This window comes from Carlito syrichta, unplaced genomic scaffold (assembly GCF_000164805.1).
Source record: "Carlito syrichta isolate Samal-C Ts95f unplaced genomic scaffold, Tarsius_syrichta-2.0.1 Scaffold312114, whole genome shotgun sequence".
In the NCBI taxonomy this organism is placed as follows: Eukaryota; Metazoa; Chordata; class Mammalia; order Primates; family Tarsiidae; genus Carlito; species Carlito syrichta.
In genome coordinates this window covers 4,100-22,968 of record NW_007256210.1, presented here as the reverse complement: position 1 = coordinate 22,968, position 18,869 = coordinate 4,100, and the positions used below count along the sequence as shown (strand labels likewise).

At 39.7% G+C, this 18,869-nt stretch overlaps 1 protein-coding gene across 1 annotated transcript in view; it reads right to left on the bottom strand.

Annotated features, from left to right (window-relative positions):
* Positions 1–6,118, bottom strand: part of TMED7 (transmembrane p24 trafficking protein 7) — a 13,340-nt gene extending 7,222 nt beyond the window's left edge. Inside the window, exons 1-2 of the mRNA XM_008069555.1 lie at positions 5,491–6,118; positions 584–829 (exon numbers count right to left, since the gene is read on the bottom strand). Of these exons, the coding sequence (XP_008067746.1) occupies positions 584–829; positions 5,491–5,697 (453 nt within the window). The 5' untranslated portion in view covers positions 5,698–6,118. The remainder of the gene's footprint in view (positions 1–583; positions 830–5,490) is intronic.
* Between the last annotated feature and the right edge of the window lie 12,751 nt (positions 6,119–18,869).

Here is an 18,869-nt window from a genome sequence, read left to right as displayed (position 1 = left end):
GCGGGTCTCGAACCCGTGGGCTCAGGCAATCCACTCACCTCAGCCTCCCAAAGGCATGGGATTACAGGCTGAGCCACCGAGCCCGGCTTGGTTTATAAACTTTTAACTTTCACTATAAAATCTTAAGTTCTAGCCGGGCTCGGTGGCTCAGCCTGTAATCCCGTGCCTTTGGGAGGCTGAGGTAAGTGGATTTCCTGAGCCCGCGGGTTCGAGACCCGCCTGGGCAGCGAGACCTCATCTCTACAATAAATCAAAAAATCAGCCGGGCGTGGTAGCACATGCCTGTAATTCCAGCTACTCGGAAGGCTGAGGCGGAAGGATCGCCGGAGCCCAGCAGGTCGAGGCTGCGGTGGTTGGGAACGGCCACTGCACTCCAGTCTGGGCGACTGAGTGAGACTCCAACTCAAAAAAAAAAAAAAAATCTTAAGTTCTCAGTGAAATGCTTAATCTGTAAGAATTAAGATAGGTTTTAAAGACTGTTCGTCTCAAAATTCTATGCTCACTGAGTTAGTGCATGACATTAAATTATGCTTTTTTCCTCCCTTTAAATATACCAACATTATATTGCTGATTTTTTATTTACCTGGGTAAGAGCACTGACTCGGTTCTCACTAGGAAACAAAGGTGGATCTTCTCCAACTTGAAAATCAAAATATATGGTTTTGTGTGTGAAAGTAGAAAATTCATTGCTGAAGCAAAATTTGTATGTCCCATTTTTGGAGGCTGTGAAGGTAAAACTATCATACTGCTTCTTCATCTCTTTGTATAACACTTTACCATCAGGATCTTCCAATCGACAATCCACATCATAATGACCCCCAGTAATCACCTATAAGAGATTAAAAGAAGAATAGATGACTGCACTAACAAGTTTGAAAAATTAACCAGGTTTCCTATTAAAATAGCAATAAAGTTATGAGCAAAGGACTTTTACCATAACAAACTTACAATTTTTTATTTTCACCAGTGAATGAAACTTGGGAGGCAATTTCAGTTCAACTGAACTTCATAGAAACTGAACAAGTTTCCTCATGGCAAGAGAGTGAATTTTTATTCACTTTGAACTAGCCAGACAATTGTTCTAATTAACATACAACTATTATATCTGTTAATTCTCCCAGCAATCCTACAATAGAAGATTCTTTTCCTTCCATTTAACAGACCGAAAAACTAATATTAAAATAAGTAATCTACTCATCTAGTAAGTGGCAGAGGCAGAACTAGAACTTCAAAGTTATATTCTTAACCCTTAAGCTTACTCTCGTGTAATATTTTTCTTCCAAAAATTTTCTCACCCAGTTTCCTATTAGCATCATCCAGGCACATACATCAACAGAGAAGTGGCAAAGTAGGTCAAGCCTTAGTGTAACACTCCTGTATACTTCTATTATCGAACTTATGCTCATTTTACCTCCAAATTACAAATAGATTGTGTTCCATAAGTTTTTTTATAGTCAGTTATATACAATTTGACACATATTTTGTTTTGTATGAGTTGAGTAATGGAATGAGCTAGTCTAAAAGTATACCATCATTTACAACTTTGTTTCCAGCAGAAACAACTGATTAAACGAAATATAGTTAAACAATTGTAATTAAAAGAAAACCAAAACAAAACAACACAAACAAGTCTTTATCTGGAAAGCTTGTACTTAAGGGCACGTGTATTTAAAGGATGGCTGAAGGTAGGTGATATGAGTCTGAAGAAAACTGCAGAGCTACTTTCAGAGGTTTATGCTTAATCAGTTACAAGTTGGGCCATCTGGATTGAACAGAGATTTTTTTCTGAGGTAACAGGACAAGTATTGTAAGGGACAAAAAGGGAAAGGATTAAAGAAAGGCTTCTTACATGAGAAATAATTGAGTAGGAAGAAAGAGGGAAAGGAGACAGGAGAAGAAACATAGAGTGAGGGTATCCACTTGAGAAAGAGATTATGAGGAAGAGACACTGGGTTTGAGGGTGCCCAACCACTATGAGATTGGATGTCACAAGCTTGTAATTTTCAAGCCTGTGAACCCTCTTGGTTAGTATATTGACATTCTACATAAGTAGAACAGAAAGGTCAACCTTTGGATTTCAAAGAAAGATCTGTGACTTATGCGACCTTTTGCAATTAAAAGAGATGATGACTAACTGAACTATGTTACAAGAGCATTTTGATGATTAAGTGAAATATAATCACACACTTAGAAAACTGTAAAAAAATATAAATAATAACAGAGAGACAAAATGTTTTGACATAAAGATGTCTTATCAATTGGGTATCTACCACTCCCTCTCCTGCTGAAAAGCCCATAACCTTTCCTTCAGGTAAAAATAACTTCATTTTGACATACCCAATTATTCATACTTGACCACTGTACTTTGAATAATCAAACATACACATACAAAACTAAATAGGACCAGAACTGACAATCACTTCACTTCTCTTCCATCTAACAAGTAATTTCACTTCAGTTAACAGCACCCCTTTAAACCTGCCTAGTTGCCTATGGTTGAAAATGGGGATTATCCCAAACTAAGTATCCCTACCTATCCAAATGATCACAGAAATCCCTCAATCTTACAGTCTCTATCAAATTCATCCCATTCCTAAACCACAATCCAGATAGGACTACTGCCGCAATTTCCTAAAAGGTCTTCCCACAACCTCAATCTCTTTTCCCTCTAACCCAGGGTTTTTCAAGCTCGGCATCATTCCCATTTTGATTTGGAAAACTCTTTCTTGTAGGATCCTGTGTTCTTGTACACTACAGCATGTTTAGCAGCACGCCTAGTCTCTACCCACTAGATTCCAGTAGTAGCCCCCCTCCCAACATGATGGCAAATGTCTGTGGGAAGGTGGAGTGCAACTTTCCCATCTTTCCTCCCCCCACAAAGAACAATCACTTAAAATCTGTTGATAACTGCCTGTGGCCTGCACACAAACCCAAACCTGTTAACAATGGCATACTACTCCCCTATACTCTTCCAAGTAGCTTCAGGATCTCTTTCATACCATAGCTCATTCTATGTTCCTAAATACCCAATCACCAAAGATCTCTGAATAAGTCTTTGCTTTATATCTATACTCACAGTGGCAGTTCAACAGGGTTTTTTTGCTAAAGAAAATCACAGGACCCCAAATGATAATGCTTGCAAATCTACAGTCTATTACAGAAAAAGAGCATAAAAGATCACAGCCAAAGGCTTTCTCACAGCAAGAGGTCTGGAGAGGTCAGGTGTAGGCTCCTCTGTCTTCCCCCTGTGAGGTCTGTGGCCAGATACATTCTCTCAGATCTGCAATCACCCAATTGTGTGAAGAAAACATCTTGGAACCAGGGAACCCGAAATGGAGTCTTAGATGGATTTTTTAATATTCTACAGGTCACGTAAATATATTCCTTCTATGTAATCCAGCTCACTGAGACTGGGTACAAATTGTCAATCTTACTGGTATCAATAAATAATATTAACAAACTGGTACAAACCACCCCCAAAGTCCTTGGACCTGTGACCACAAAACAAAACTCTTATTATTCAGTGTATTTCAGTTCCACGCATGAACTTTAGCAAAAGAGCTCAGGCTAATTTCAGGCCTGCTGGAACTATCACAAACATATCTGCCTGGGTTCCTCCCTCTTCTACCACCTTCTAGAGCAACTTCTATTTACCTTTCCAGACTCAGCTCTAACATTAGGCTTTCACCTGTATCCCCTGGTGATAGTTCTGTTCTCTGCCAGCACTATACCTAGTGTGGACTTTTACTGTTGCAGTTCACATTATATGACTGTATATGTCTATGAAAGCTCTCTGAGGTCAATGCCAGTCTTTGGGAGGTAGTATAGTAAAGTAGTTAAGAATTTAACTTGGGACTGCAAACTAATTCTGCTACTTTTAAGTTTTGTGACCTGGCATTTTAACCTATCCAAGCCTCAGTTTCATCAGTAAAAAAAGAAATAAGAGCTATATCAATTTCATATCAAGCTTTCCTGAGAATTAGCTGATACACCTGAAATGCTTACCATACTGTCTATACACAGCAGATGCTGAATTTTTTAGCCACTGTAGAAGTATCCTTAGCATCAATTACCAAGTCTGCACATATAACAATCCAAGAAATATTTATTAAATTCAAACAAAGAATTTGTTTACACTTTTTAACACAATTCTTGCTACCTTTTCTGTCCCCTGGCCCTAATCCAGGAAATTAAGCAAGCCTAAGAGTCACCCTTAGCCTCTTCTCCCTCACCCACTAGATCCAAATCACGACCAGATCCTGCTGATTTTACCTACTACAGTCCCCCCAATTCTCTCACTTTTCTCCTTTCCCATTGCTATCACCCTAGTCTATGCCACCAACAATTCTTGCCTGGACAACCACAAGAGCCACCTAATCAGTCTTACACGTCTACTCTGCAACACCTTACCACACCTTCCCTACCTGCACAGGTTATTATCCACGCAGCTACTAAGGCTATTCTGGTCTAACTGAACTGTTTTCAACCTTCTGATGGCTTCCCACACTCTTAGTAAAAACTAAAATCCTCAATATGGTCAGCAAGCAGTTATATGGCCTAGACCCTGCTGACATCCATCCCCTGGCTCCTTATTTTCAATCATATGGAAACTGTCTATGGCCCTCAAATTCTCAATGTTCACTCCTACCATAGGCTATTTTCTCTTCTCCTTTACCAAAGCATTTACAACTTATCTTTTAAAGTCCGGCTTAAAAACACTTTCTAAAGGGAAGCCTTCAGGGGTCCTAAAGACCAGAACACAAATGCCCTATTCAGTGCTCTTAAAGCACGGTTGTGATGAATGTGCGGCTACCAACTGAAAAGAGTAGGGCAGGAGAAAAATCATGAAAGATGGCAGGGCCCTCTCTGATTTGATCATTTCTGTATCACCAGCACCTAGCACACAATAGCTGCTCAAACGTTAAATGCACCTGCCAACAAAAATGGAAAGAGTCAAGACTGTTGTAACCAACCCGCTCTTTTAAGACAGCAATCCTTCCTACAACATCTTTGGCAAAGGTCGTTCAAACTGTAAGCTCTTCTAATGACAGAGATCGCATTAACCAATAATCCTAATATTGGAAAAAAACTGAAAAGCAATGAAAGTAGATACTGGAAGCCCTTCCAATACAATTAAACTGGAGGAGTGAACGGGGCGTTGACATTGGCTCAACAGGAATACAGAAGGAATTTTTTTAAGGGAATCTTTTAAGGAAGACAGTTCAATAGGCCATAAATATGAAGGCTATTAGCGAATGATGTCACGGGTAGAGGAGCACTCCTGGAATTCATGTATTTTATACCTGGTCTTAACAGTCTCTCGGTCTTAAAGGTTTAGAAGAGGAAAGCCAAATGTCCTACATCAGCTACCCAGGAACGATTCTTGAATGAGCCAAGGGACGGAGAAACACGCCCAGGAAGGCGGCATCACGCAGCCTACAGCCCCGACCCTGGAGTGCGAGCAGGGGCCCGGTGCCAGGCCCGCAGTACCTGGAACTCCAGGGTGCACTTGGTGCCCTGAGCGATGTCTTCATAGAAGCACTGCTTGGCGTTGTCGGGCAGCTCGAAGGTGAACTCAGAAGCGCCGCTGGGCCCCGGCACCAGCAGCAGCAGCAGCAGCAGCAGCAGCACGAACAGCCCGCAGCCCCAACGGCCCGCGGCGGCCGCCCAGCACTGCGTGGACCCCCGCCGCGGCATCCCCACACGGTGGCGGCGGCCTCTACCCAGCTCCAGGAGGCGCGGGGTCAGATCTGCGCCGACTCACCGCGCGCGGCAGGCCTCGGCCCAGGCTGCCCCGAGAAGGCACCCGACAGAGCAGTTCCGAGCTGCGATGAGACTCGGGACGAGAGCGAGCGGCCGGGTTCAATCAGGTGAAGGGCGCTGAAGGGCCGGGAACTACCTGAGAAGCGGAGAAGGAGCCGTCAGGAAAACGGGAAAAGGCCAGAAACGGTCGGAAGTGGGGGTGGGCGCTTGAAGGGAAGGGGCGGGGCCTGAGGCACCTGCTCCAGCGACCCGGATGTGCTCTTCCCCTGGGGGGGGGGGGAGAGAGAGAGACAGACGATGGAGTGCGTACGTGGAAGGCCGCGAGGCGTCGGCTCTGCCTCCGTGGCAGCCTGGGACGAGGGGCGTGGTCAAAGTAGTGGGCAGGGCCAGGGGAGGGGTGCGGTCTCCGAGTTGTTGACCAGCCTGCCTGCGATGCTCCATTGGCTTTTGTCCCTGTGATAGCTGCGGGCTGGTGGAGCGTTGAGGGAGTGACAAAGGGCTCGCTTTGCCCTAGGGTACTAATCTTTGGTGGTAGAGCGCTTTGTAATGTGCAGAGTGTCCTCATATATAATATGAATAAATATTTCTCATAAGAATAAATATATAAATAATAATAAATATTTTTATAATAAATAATCACAAACATTTGGGAACACAGCTGGACAAATAACACGTATTCTGAGAGCAGATTGCAGGAGAACTAATCCCCGCTCTGCCACATCCTAGCTGTGTGACATTGGGCCAGTTGCTTAAACTCTGCCTCAGTCTTTGCATCTGTAGAATTAGGTTAATACTAATAATACCTTTTTAAAAAGAGTATTCTTTTTTACTTTTTTTGCATATCCTGCCTAGGTAAACCACAGAAAATTATTACAAGGTTTCAATATTTGGAAAAAGCACTGGAAGGTGATTGGCACATAGTAAGCACAACTTTTTTTAAAAAAATAAAACATCTGTTGAGCACTCCTTATCAGCAAGCATTGTGCTATGCATGTTACACATATTATGTCAATTCAGCCTCATAAGGTAGGGATTATGCTTATTTTACTGTTGAGAAAATTGAAGATCAAAAATGGCCAGTAACTTGACTGTGATCATACCACTGGTTTGTGTTGGAGTGCTTAAAAAATAGTAGTAGGTAATATTAATAATAGATGCTAACAGGTGGTGTTTCTTGTAGTTAATTATACATTTTCTCATACATATAAACACACATTAGATATTATCCTTTTTTAAATAAATGATCACAGTGGAAGTCCAATCAGCAGAGGGTGAGTAGAGGGTTGTATGAGAAGAAAAGAGAAGTAGATAGGAAGAAGCTAGACAGGGAAGTGAGAGGGTGGGGTGGGGGTGCTACATTGAGGGCTATGAAGGGAGGGAGATGCAGAGCTGTTCTGCAATCCTTCAGGAGTTTGGGGTACCCAAAGCCTCCACAGTGGAGAAAGGAAGGGAGAAGACCTGAAGTCAAGGACCTAAATTGCTGATTGCTGAGAGGAGATTTGGGAGAGGTTAAACTTTCCCAAAACTGGGCCAGAAACAGAAATACTTGTTGTGTTGGTGAGTGGAAAGAAGATTGAATTTGAAAGTAGAAAAACGTGGGTTCTATTTAAAACTCTGTGACTTTTGGACTGATAACATTCCTCTTTTAAATAAATCTTAGTTTCTTCACACATAAAATGGCAATACGAACAGAAAAAAAGATGAATAAATAAGGTTAAAATCACAATGAATTATATACCACCAGATAGGCAAAAACATTTTAAGTGTAATAATAACAGTGAGCATATAGAACAACAAAATCTCTTATACACTGCTAGTGGAAATGTACATTGGCACAACCTTTTTGTAAAACAATATGCCATTATCTTAAAAAGTAGAAAATATATACATAATATATACATGCGTATGCATACAGTATACATGTATATATGTGAAAGGGTGACATGCCAACATGGAGTCACTTTAGCTATAGCACGGCCATTTTGGCCATAACTTTGCTTTGTTATGCTTCCATAAGTAAATCACTTTGTCAACCATCTAATCATTAACAGAAGGAAGAACTAGTTTCCTGAGGTAAATACTGATGATTTTTTGTCATCTCCCAAACATGCTCTATATTAATCACCCCTCTATTTCAAGTATTTGTTTTTCTACCCATAAGGGTCAAGCTGATCTAGTGTATTGTGATCAGGCTTCTGTAACAGCACACCAGCCCACCACCTTCTGGAGTCACAGGATGTGTTGTCCTGATGGCATCAAGACACAAGACATGTTATTAATTCCCAAGGACACAGTTGCTGGAGTTTTTTCCTAGTCCTGCTTCCCTGTAAATGCCTTAAATATACTCTCTTCCCACATCCTATATCATACTCTTAACGTTGGTTCCATTCAATCTGTCCTGAATGTGAATAAACTCTTTTGCTTTGCCTTTGCAATTCTGTGCTTTATTCCTGTGGTACTGGCCCACCAACCTCCATTTTCCCTATAAAAATACATATACATATATATACATACACAGAGGGTGCCAAAAAAGTATACACATTTTAATAAAGGGAAAAACTGTATTAAAATGGTAAGACAATATATACCAATAACAAAAGATGAATATGTCATGTTTGACTTCTGTAATTACAAGAGGTGCTCAAAGTAGTTATCATCAGTGTCCAGACTGATGATAACTGATTACGGTGAACTAAAAGTAACACATAGATAACATCGCTTAAAATGTGTATACCTTTTTTTGCATCCCCAGTATATACATGCATACACACATGGAGGGAAAGAGAGAGATAGCCTGGAAATATTCCACCTTACATATATTTTAGAGTATATACTTTAGAGCATTGGTTCTGTTACTCTGAAGACCCCTGAGGGTCTCTGAAACCCTTTGTGAGGCTGGATTTTCATTATTATAGTTTAACCAAAACAACATATCATAACAGATTGAATGTACAAGGAAATGAGTACCCAGCTTCATTTTTATTTGGAAAAAACAATCTCACTAAATTTTTATTTGGAAAATATAGTTTTTTAAAATCAAAAGATGTGTTATTATGAAAACATATATAGCGGGTTGTGTTGCATCCCCAAAAAAACACATGTCCAAGTCCTAACCCTCCATCCCTGTGAATATGATCTTATTTGAAAATAGGATTTTTTTGAAGGTGATTAAGTTAAGGACCTCAGATGTGATCATCAGATTTAGGGTAGGCCCCAAATCCAATGACTGGAAAGGAAAAGGAGATTTGATATGCAGATATAGAGACACATGGGAAGCATGCCACGTGAAGACAAAGTCACAGACTGGAGTGACGTGTCTACAAATCTGGGAGCAGAAAGGATTGCCCATAGCTACCAGGAGCTAGGGGTATGGCTTAGTACAGCTCCTTCTTCAGAGTCTCCAGAAAGAAGTCTTACTTTCAGACTTCTGGACTTCACAACTGTGAGAGAATAAATTTCTGTTATTTTAAACCACTGAGTTTGTGGTAATTTGTTATAGGAGCCTCAGGAAATTAATGCACTATATAATGGGATTATTGTTATTTTTAATGAATTATCAATAAATATTTTAAGATATCTCACATCTTAATACTTTTTATTTGAATTTTTAAAATTTTAAATCTTCAATTTTTAAAAGATTCCAAAGCCAAAAAATGTGAGAACCACTGCTTTAGAGAAACTCATGCACAGGTATACTGGAATACAAGAATACTTAAAGCCAAAGTCTAGTAATAGTCCCAACCGGATATACCCCATAAATGTGAGCATACTCATAAAATGAGACATAACAAAGCAATGAAAATGAACAGATTTCAGTTACACAGGACAACATGGAGGAATCTTACAAACATTATGCAAACGAAGCTAGGCAGAAAAGAAATTATATAGACATAAAGGCTGATAGTAAGCAAAACTAAATCCCATTTTCCTTTATACATAGTGAAGATATTTTAAAAAGGAATGATTGATTATCTCAATAGTCAGGAAAGTAGGGAAGGATGGAGTAGTAAGTAAGAAGCAACACAGGGTGGGAAAAGTGGGGGCCTTTTTCAGTGATGGTTGTTGACCTAGGTGGTGAACATGTATGCTCACTTCATAATTACTAGTTAGACTTACATATGGTTTATATACTTCTCTGCATGTGTGTTATATTTCACAACAAAAGAAGGAAAAATTAATATACTGGATGCATCAGTTAGCCATTATCATGGGAAAAACACAAAAGCCTGTAGATTAAAACAATCTGCATTTGAGGTCTACTGCACAGTCAACTCGAGGTCTACTGCACAGTCAACTCTAGGTCAACTGGGTGGGTCTGGTCTCAGCTGGGCTGAGACATCCACAGTGGCCATGTAGGGGGTTGGGGCAGGCAGCTTTGCTGATCTTGTCTGGGCTCATTCATATTTTGACAGGACAACTGACTATAGGCTGGTCTTCAATAGCCTTAGCTGGGACAACCAGGCTCTCCTTCATGTAGGAGTCTCTTATCCTCTAACAGGTTAGCCCAGGATTGTTCACATGGTAATCCCAGAGTTTCAGGCGAGAGAATGTGCAAGGCCTCTTGAAGCCTAGGCTCAGAACTGGGCCCTGTCACATATGCCTCATTTGATTTACCCAGACTCACAAAGACAACCCAGATTCAAAGAGTGAGGAGGAATTGCAAAGACCTTCTGTCCACTAGTTCTATTCGAGGATCAGAATCACTAGAAGGCTAAATAAATACATAAACAAGCACATAGATAAAGCCTACTTGTGTTTATAAATATTATATAGTTGAGTAAATGGTCTGCGAAAGACTGTTGCTTCTGTGTCTGGTACTGAAGCCTGAAGTCTGCAGATAATGAATGAAGTCAGGAAGGAAAGATGGATGTGAAGTTGAAAAAGAAGGAGAAACTGGAGCCTGTGAGAATGGTCCCCACTGATAGAAGTTTCTTTTTGTCCTCCAGCATCTAACTTCAGTGATGGGTGAATTGCAGGAAAAGCTGGCTTTCTTCTTCATGGGGCTAAGCATATACCTGGCTTGGGAGTCAGAGAACCTCTTTCAGGCATGACAAGGAATATTGCTGCTGCTTCCTCACTTCTGTCTTTTAAAACGTCTTTTGTGACCTACTGACCTCTAAGTACACAGGGAACAGAATTCTAGGAAACAATAGTTCTGGCTTAGCTAATTTAACAAAATACAAATCCACAACAGACACTTTGCATAGGTGGATGTGGGGTGAGGGAAGAATTTTTGCACTCAATTCACTCCTCCGAATAAAGACAGAAAATGAATTAAACAAGATTCTTGCACTTGGAAGGTTCATAATCTAGAGCAGCGGTTCCCAGCCTTTTCGGCATGAGGGACCAGTTTCATGGAAGACAGTTTTTCCATGGACCAGGGATGGGGGAGATGGTTTTGGGATGATTCAAATGCATAACATTTATTGTGCACTTTATTTCTCTTATTATTACATTGCTATATATACTGAAATAATTATACAACTCACCATTTAAAAAAAAAAGAGGCACAGACAGTTGTGATAAAATAATGAACAGGCCGGTACAAATTAAAAGAAGTGTTGGTTTCTGACTAAAAGCCCACCACCAGATGCAGCTGTACAACTGAAGTACATCAACTCCCTTGCTGCTCATGGATATGATTTGGATATGAGTCTGTAAGCAATTGATTTATTATGGTCTCTGTGGAGCCAAACCTCACTGCTAACGTCAATCTGCTTTTGCTGCCACCCCCTAGCGCTAGCATCACCGTCTCAGCTCCACCTCAGATCCCCAGGCATTAGATTCTCATAAGGAGTGTGCATGCGCAGTCGTCAATAGGATTCATGCTCCTAGGAGAATCTAATGCTGCTGCTGATCCAACAGAAGGCAAAACTCAGGCGGTAACGTAAGTGATGGGGAGTGGCTGTAAATACAGATGAAGCTTCACTTGCTCTTGGTTTACCTCCTGCCGTGTGGCCTGGTTCCTAACAGGCCTGGGGGTTAGAGACCCTGATCTAGAGAATATAAATTTAATTTTGTTCCAGATTTTTAGTTTATCTTTTCTTCATTTTCCAAGATTATTATAAGAATCAGAAAAAGTGTATATGTAAGAAAGCTTTGTAAAATGCAAAACTTAGTGCAATCTTCATGCCAAGTACACACTTTTATGAGGACCTGCAAATAACAAGGAAAAACAAACCATGGTTTGTTAAGTTTATAGTGAAAAAACAGAAAGTGGAGTTTCAACCCAAATGTAGTCCTTGACGCTAAGTTGTCTCATACCCTCCACTGAATATGTAGACTTGGACAAATTACCTAACTTTTCTAATACCTGGTTTCTTCATTCACAGAATGGGAGTAATTGTATGTGACTGAGAAGATTGAATGAGATCATGAGAAAATATCTGCACAGCATATAGCACAGTATAGGATTCTGTACATAAGTCTCTCTTAAGGGGCTACTGTTTTTTTTTTTTAACTATCTTTCCTATTACTACTATATATAAGGGGGTCCCCTTTATTTCTTTATTTCCAAATATTAGATCTGATTAAGCAATCAGATTATAACTAACATAAATATAAGATCAGAGAAGTTTCAAAGAGAAAGGTTTAGAAGGAGAAGAGGAACATAGCCACGACCTCCTTGGTGTCAGCATTAGATACAGATAAGAGAAACTCTAGGATAAAGCATTTACCACCCAAAGATGGAGATCCCTAATTTAGGTAGCACTTGACATAGGGGGTGGGGACTGAAATCGCAACATATTAACTATTAAACCTATAACCTGCATTCCTCTTTATCTGAATCTGAGATATTCCTGAAAACATGTTAGATAGCAATTTTGAGAAGAGTTAGCCTATGTTCTATTTCCTATTCTTTAAATAGGAAAAATAATTATGTATTCTGTATCTACACAAAAAGTTCTAACCAATTGTCCTAAATATTACTAACAATACTCTTCAATTTCCATAACAATTCATCAAGTATATCTGCATAATACAGTCATGCACTATATAACAACATTTCAGTCAATGATGGATAGAATATACAACAGTGGTCCCATAAGATTATAATACTGTATTCTTTCTGTAACTTTTTGTATTTAGATATGGTTCGATGTGAAAATACTTACCATTGTGTTATACTTGCTTACAGTATTGAGTACAGTAACATAGCTGTACAGGTTTGTCACCTAGGAGCAATAGGCTAGACCATATGACATGTGTGTGGTAGGCTATACCATCAAGGTTTGTGTAAGTACACTCTGTGATATTCACACAATAACAAAATCACCTAAGAACCCCTATTTCTCAAAATGTATCCACATACTTAAGTGGTACATGACTGTATAAGCATTTAAAGCACTAATTATCCGATTACTCAACACTTAATGAGTTTATCAATGGTATGTCCATATGCAGCAGCACTCAAGGATACTCTACAATATCAGATATGAATTATATTTTTCTTCTATACTGCAAAGAACATACACCGCAATGTAAATAAACAAGGCTACACTATGTAAAAGATACATCACAATACTCATAAAATAAAATTTGCTAAAACAAAGCAATTAAGAAATAGTTACTTTCCAGTTGCCCAAGTGAGACATGGTGATAGGAGGAGGAAAGGGGGTTGTGATCTTGGTAATGATTTGGTGGTGGGTGAAGTTTGAGAGAGAATGGAAAAGTAAAGGAGTTAAGGGACACAGTCCATGCCAAAAGTTTGTCCACGTCCACATTTAAAGAACAGATAGACAGTCTTCTCACCTTGGCACTCAAGACTCAGTAACTACGAAGCATCACCTGAATCAGGAGGACAAAACACAGAACTGCAAATAAGACAATTCCTCAAAATAGATAGCAGACTTTTAGCTTGCAGTTATACAGTTTTTAATAATAAGACTGCACCTGTCAATGTATTTTTGAACGTGATACTTCTGCTCATGTCACAATCACAGCCGTTTATGATATCAATCATTTCCTGTCATGCTCTGAAATATCTTTTAAGCATTTTGGCACTGAGTATCAGGGTTGTTCTTCTTCTTCTTCCTCTTCTTCTGACTAACAGTGAGCAGTAAGTTGAATAAGCTTCAACTTTTTCCCTATTTAACTATAGTCACGTGTGTGTGTGTCTGTAACCTTAGCAACTTCTATGATTTTTTTGCTTTGAAATTAGTGCATCCCCTAAAACATTGTTAGTCAGCAATTAATTGTAGGATCAAATTTGTAGGGGACATAAAAATTAATAATGTGAAGAAGATAATATCTATATTGCACAACCCATTTGACCAATAAGAGCGAGCACCCATCCATTCTGGAAAAGGCCAGAGGTAGGTCTACAGTGTATGCTACATCCTTTCCTCCAGTTGTCCAAGCTATTTTGGCTGACAGATGCATGCAGATTAATTGTAGCTTTGATTTGGTGTGAATTTAGAGAAAAATTGTTTGCAATCTTGATGATGAGAATTCAGGAAGTAAAGAATACCTGCCCCCACAGATTGTAAAGATTTTTCTGATATTTCTGATATTTTAAGATAAAGTCAAATGAACACATTAATTCATTATTCTTCACAGTTCCTTAGTCTGATTGTAGAGACTGACACAAAGATTTACACAAAGCACACTTATTCAGACTTTTATGACTACCCAAATTTAAGAGTACTTCTATAAGCATATAATTTTTCCATAATAAGCCATACATTTCAAATTTAAAAATCAGTGTGACCACTTCAGAACCTTACCCAGCGTACAACCTGCTTGGTACTATATTGAGGACAGAACACAATCACAAGGAAATCCTGATGTTTTCTGATCATGCAAATCATATTTGTGTTTCAATAAAATAATAGATTGGCAGAAGCCACTAGTCCTCAGAGCCACTTACCAATCACTAAAATGGAAAACAGGAAACCAGTCCACTGGATTGTTAGTTCTTCAGAAAGCTCCGTTGAAAGACCTTGATATGAAAGACCATGTTGTTCACCTCCCTACAGAAATTCCTCAACATTGTAGAGTTAAGATTTTAGGTTATGGGCATAATATTATGGGATAACCTTTTAAATTCACAGCTGAAAAATATTTTTGTGTTTTATAAAATGGAAGTTGAAGACAATAACAAACACATCACTTTCCTTAAAAAAATCAAGTTTGTAGTCTCCAAAATGGAGGAAGAAGTTTCTCTTGTAATGGCAGGTAGACCTGAAATCACACTGTGAGCTTTCTGAATCACCTTGTCACCCTTTCAACTCTATCTCTCACCCCACCAACCATACTGGCCGCTAGGCGGTGCTGCTCCCTTTCTAACACTTCTGCCCAGAAGCAGACACTGGATTCTTCCTTTTTCATCTGAGATTTATAGAGAACAGTTGAAATATTTGATCAAAACTGTGTGAAAGGCACCAGGATAACAAAAGGAAGAAAAGAATGAAAAGTGATTAGTGAATGGATCACAAACCTACATACACAACTGCTTCTGGAAAGTCATGTTAAAGGATTTGAACTTTTTCTTGGGCAGTGCAGAACCATTGAAGAGTTTTAACCTTCAAAGAAACTAATTTGAGTTCTACTGTCAAGAGGGCATTCTGGCTGCCCTATAAAGACTGTACTATAGATATATACCACGTCTCCAATTCTCTGACACCAGTGGGGTGTACAACAATTCCAGGCAACTCTGATACTATCTACCTGGAGGTAGTGTCAGATTCCACAAGTTAAAGGGCTCAGTCCCATAAGACTGCCCCCACTTCAAATGACAATCACAAGTCCTGCTCAGTACTTCTGACTGTCTATAAATCAGAGGTTACCACAATTCCCTGCTCAGCTGGTACTTCAGTAGAACAACTCACAGTCTAATTATCATGGCAAAAGTGAAAAGAGAGTCTTCTAGGCTGCGGCGGTGGTGAAGGTGGATGGTGTGGATGCTTCCTGACATGAAACTGTCAGGAAAGCACTTTACTATTACCAATTAATTATAAAAGATACAACTCAGGAACAGTCAAATGTGAGAGATGCAAAGGGCCAGGAAAGTGGGGTACAGAGCTTCCATTGCCCCTCCAGGCACATCAGTCTGAAGGTGTCACCCTCCCAGCACCTTGATGTATTCACCAACATGAAAGTTCCCTGAACTCTGTCATTTAGGCAATTTTATGAAAGCTTCATTATGTAACCTGTGATTGATTAAATTTTTGACTATTGATGATTAACTCAATCTCTAGCCTCTCTCCTTTTCCAGGAGATTTGGGGATTGAGCTGAAAGTTTCAAGCTTCTAATCAAGACTTCATCTTTCTGGTGACCACTGCCTCCCCATCTTGAAGCTATCTAGTGATTCACCAAGAGTTACCTCTTTAGAACAAAAGACACTTCTAACACCCTTGTCACTCAGGAAATTCCAAGGGTTTTAGGAGCTCTGTGACAAGAACCAGGAGGAGCAAAGACCAATTATTTTTCTATGGTACCACCTCTATGAGCCTCTGCTCTAACTGATGAATCACAGTGATATTTGGGGTCCCCAAGAATCAGTGTTAGCTAGACAGTATTGAAATTCAAAGTTATTTCTTCAGTGTGTAATTTCCAAGATCCAGGCTGGGTATGGTGGCTCATGCCTATTAATCCTAGCATTTTGGGAGGCCAAGGCTAGAGAATTGCTTGAGCTCAGTAGTTTAAGACCTGCCTAGGCAACAAAGTGAGACCCTGTCTACACAAAAAATAAAAAAATTAGCCGGGCATGGTGGCACACGCCTGTGATCTCGGCTACCAAGGAGGCTGAGGTGGAAAGATTGCCTGAGCCCAGGAGGTTGAGTCTGCAGTGAGTCATGGTTGTGCCACTGCATTCCAACCTGGGCAACAGAGTGAGATTCCAACTAAAAAAAAGAGCCAAGATCCATTAGGGGAAGGCTAGCAGTTTGTTAATGGAAATAACCTTTCTCAAGGACACCCAACATCTTTTTATTGAAAACATTCTAAGTCTGCTTACTGACTCAGGTCTGGAACTGAATGGAAGACTGTGACTCCTTAATGTAGAGGTTCAGATTAGATTTCTGTTAGCCTTCACCTTACATCCAGTTCTGTTAGTATATAAATTAAGTAGGACCTTAGTAGGTTGTTTATCAATTTTATTCCTGTGGACGCCATGAATTAAACACAGTCAGAGCTCTCTGTATATTACCCTCTTCTTTAGGTATAACTAACAAACTTACTCTGCTGCCTTTTATAATCATCAGAACCACATTCTTTAGGATACTGCCTTTGGGGATCCTCTTTACCCCTCTTGCACTTAGGGAGTCCATTCTAAGGACAGCCAGTAAATCCTGTTTTAATGGGTCCAGTCTCTCCTCACCAATCTAATTATCATGGCAAGAGTGAAAGGAGAGTCTTCTGGGCTGTAGTGGTGGTGAAGGTGGGTGGTGTGGATGCTTATAATATTCGATTCAGTGTGGATGTCCTCTGAAGTCTTCGAATTCCTTCCTCAACCTCATGCAAAAGAATTTGCTGTCTTTAATATCATTTAATGAGTCCTTCATTGCAGGCTTGCATTTGGAGGCTCAACTGGCACATTTTTATAATAACAGTTGATTGCCCGAGCCTGCTCAATGAATGGCAACACCTGCATCAAGACATAAGCTATCTGAAAATATTTGCTCCTTAACAGATATCCTTCAAAATCCATTTCTATTGATGTTCTTCAGGTTTTTTTATGACATGAATTAGTAAGTTCCTGCAATTCTTTGTAAATGTAACTCTCATTTTCTCTACTTGGGCTCTGCACTTTATTTATTCTGTACTTTATTCTGGTTACCAACCAAGAAATGGTGAGACTTAAGGCATGATTGTCAACTTTCTTCTGCGAGGGAGGTAAAGCAAGTGGTGGCAAGTATTTCAGAAATGTTTAGGGCTCTGGATTCTGCAAGTCCTAAATGTGCCCTGATATTACTCTTCAAATTGTCAGGATCCTAGTTTTTCTTGATCATTGTCCTGATTTACTTAAGAGACATAGTAAAGTTGTGAATTTAACTATAATTCACATTTATAATAAGGGAGCCCAAGAATTAGTCACTCACTGGGTTTGGTTTTCAGGGATGTCAGGCTCTAGCAGTCACTGGAAAGTTTCAGAGTATTGTACTTTGAGGGAAGAATTTTAAGATTTGAGCATACCTTCCTTTCACTCTATTATTTGCTGCCTCCAAGAACAATTCTTTTTCCTCAGCACCCTGAAGATTTGGATTTGCACTATGTGGAGGCCAAAGCAACTCCATCTTGGATGCTAATATGATTTGTAGACTCTGATTAACCCCAATTTCAGGAAGGCCTCTAAGATTTTCAGTTTATCTATTGTTGCTTGTGTAAAAGCACATACTTACTACAAATTCTCACCTTAGATCAAACAACCTTGATGTTACCATACTTCAGTAGTCCTATATATATATCCTTCTGAATCATCCCATGCCCGTAGTATAGAAGCCCTGAGTCTGGAGGGTAATGGCATGGGGATTCACCACCTTGTCTTGCTGCTGCCTGAAATACAGACATGGCTTCTGTTCATAAATCCCTATTACATGTTTATTTCTAAGAAATGGGATATTTCAGGCTCTTTCTTTGCCCTTCAGTTTCCTTGGACTTTAGGGGTAGGTTTGCATAGAACTGCCCACAGTGAAACACGCTGGGTCACAGACCCTCAAGGATTAGCTATGTCATCACTGCCTGCCATGTCTTGCTGTCCTCAGATCCTAGAATCTGAACAGACGTTTCTGCTTTGTCTCATTGAAGCTTCTCCCACCAGCTTTTCCAGCTTACTGAGGACAACTAGGAAAGCACATGCTGTTGGTTCTGGTGCTTCTGTCACAACTTAATTATCATGGCAAGAGTGTAGGAAGAGTCTTCTGAACTCTGTTGTGATAGTGGTAAGAGGGTAGGTGGGAGAGACACTTATAGATCCAATTCAATGTGGTTTTCTTCTAAAGTCTTTTGATTTCTTTCTTTTTTAAAAAAAATTTTATTTTATTCATTTTTTTAACTTTTCACTTATATATTTATTTATTTTTAAAAATCAATATTTTTTATTATGATATTGTGGGGTACAGTTAAGGGTTAGGTATACAAATATGCTTCGTTCAGGCACCCTTGT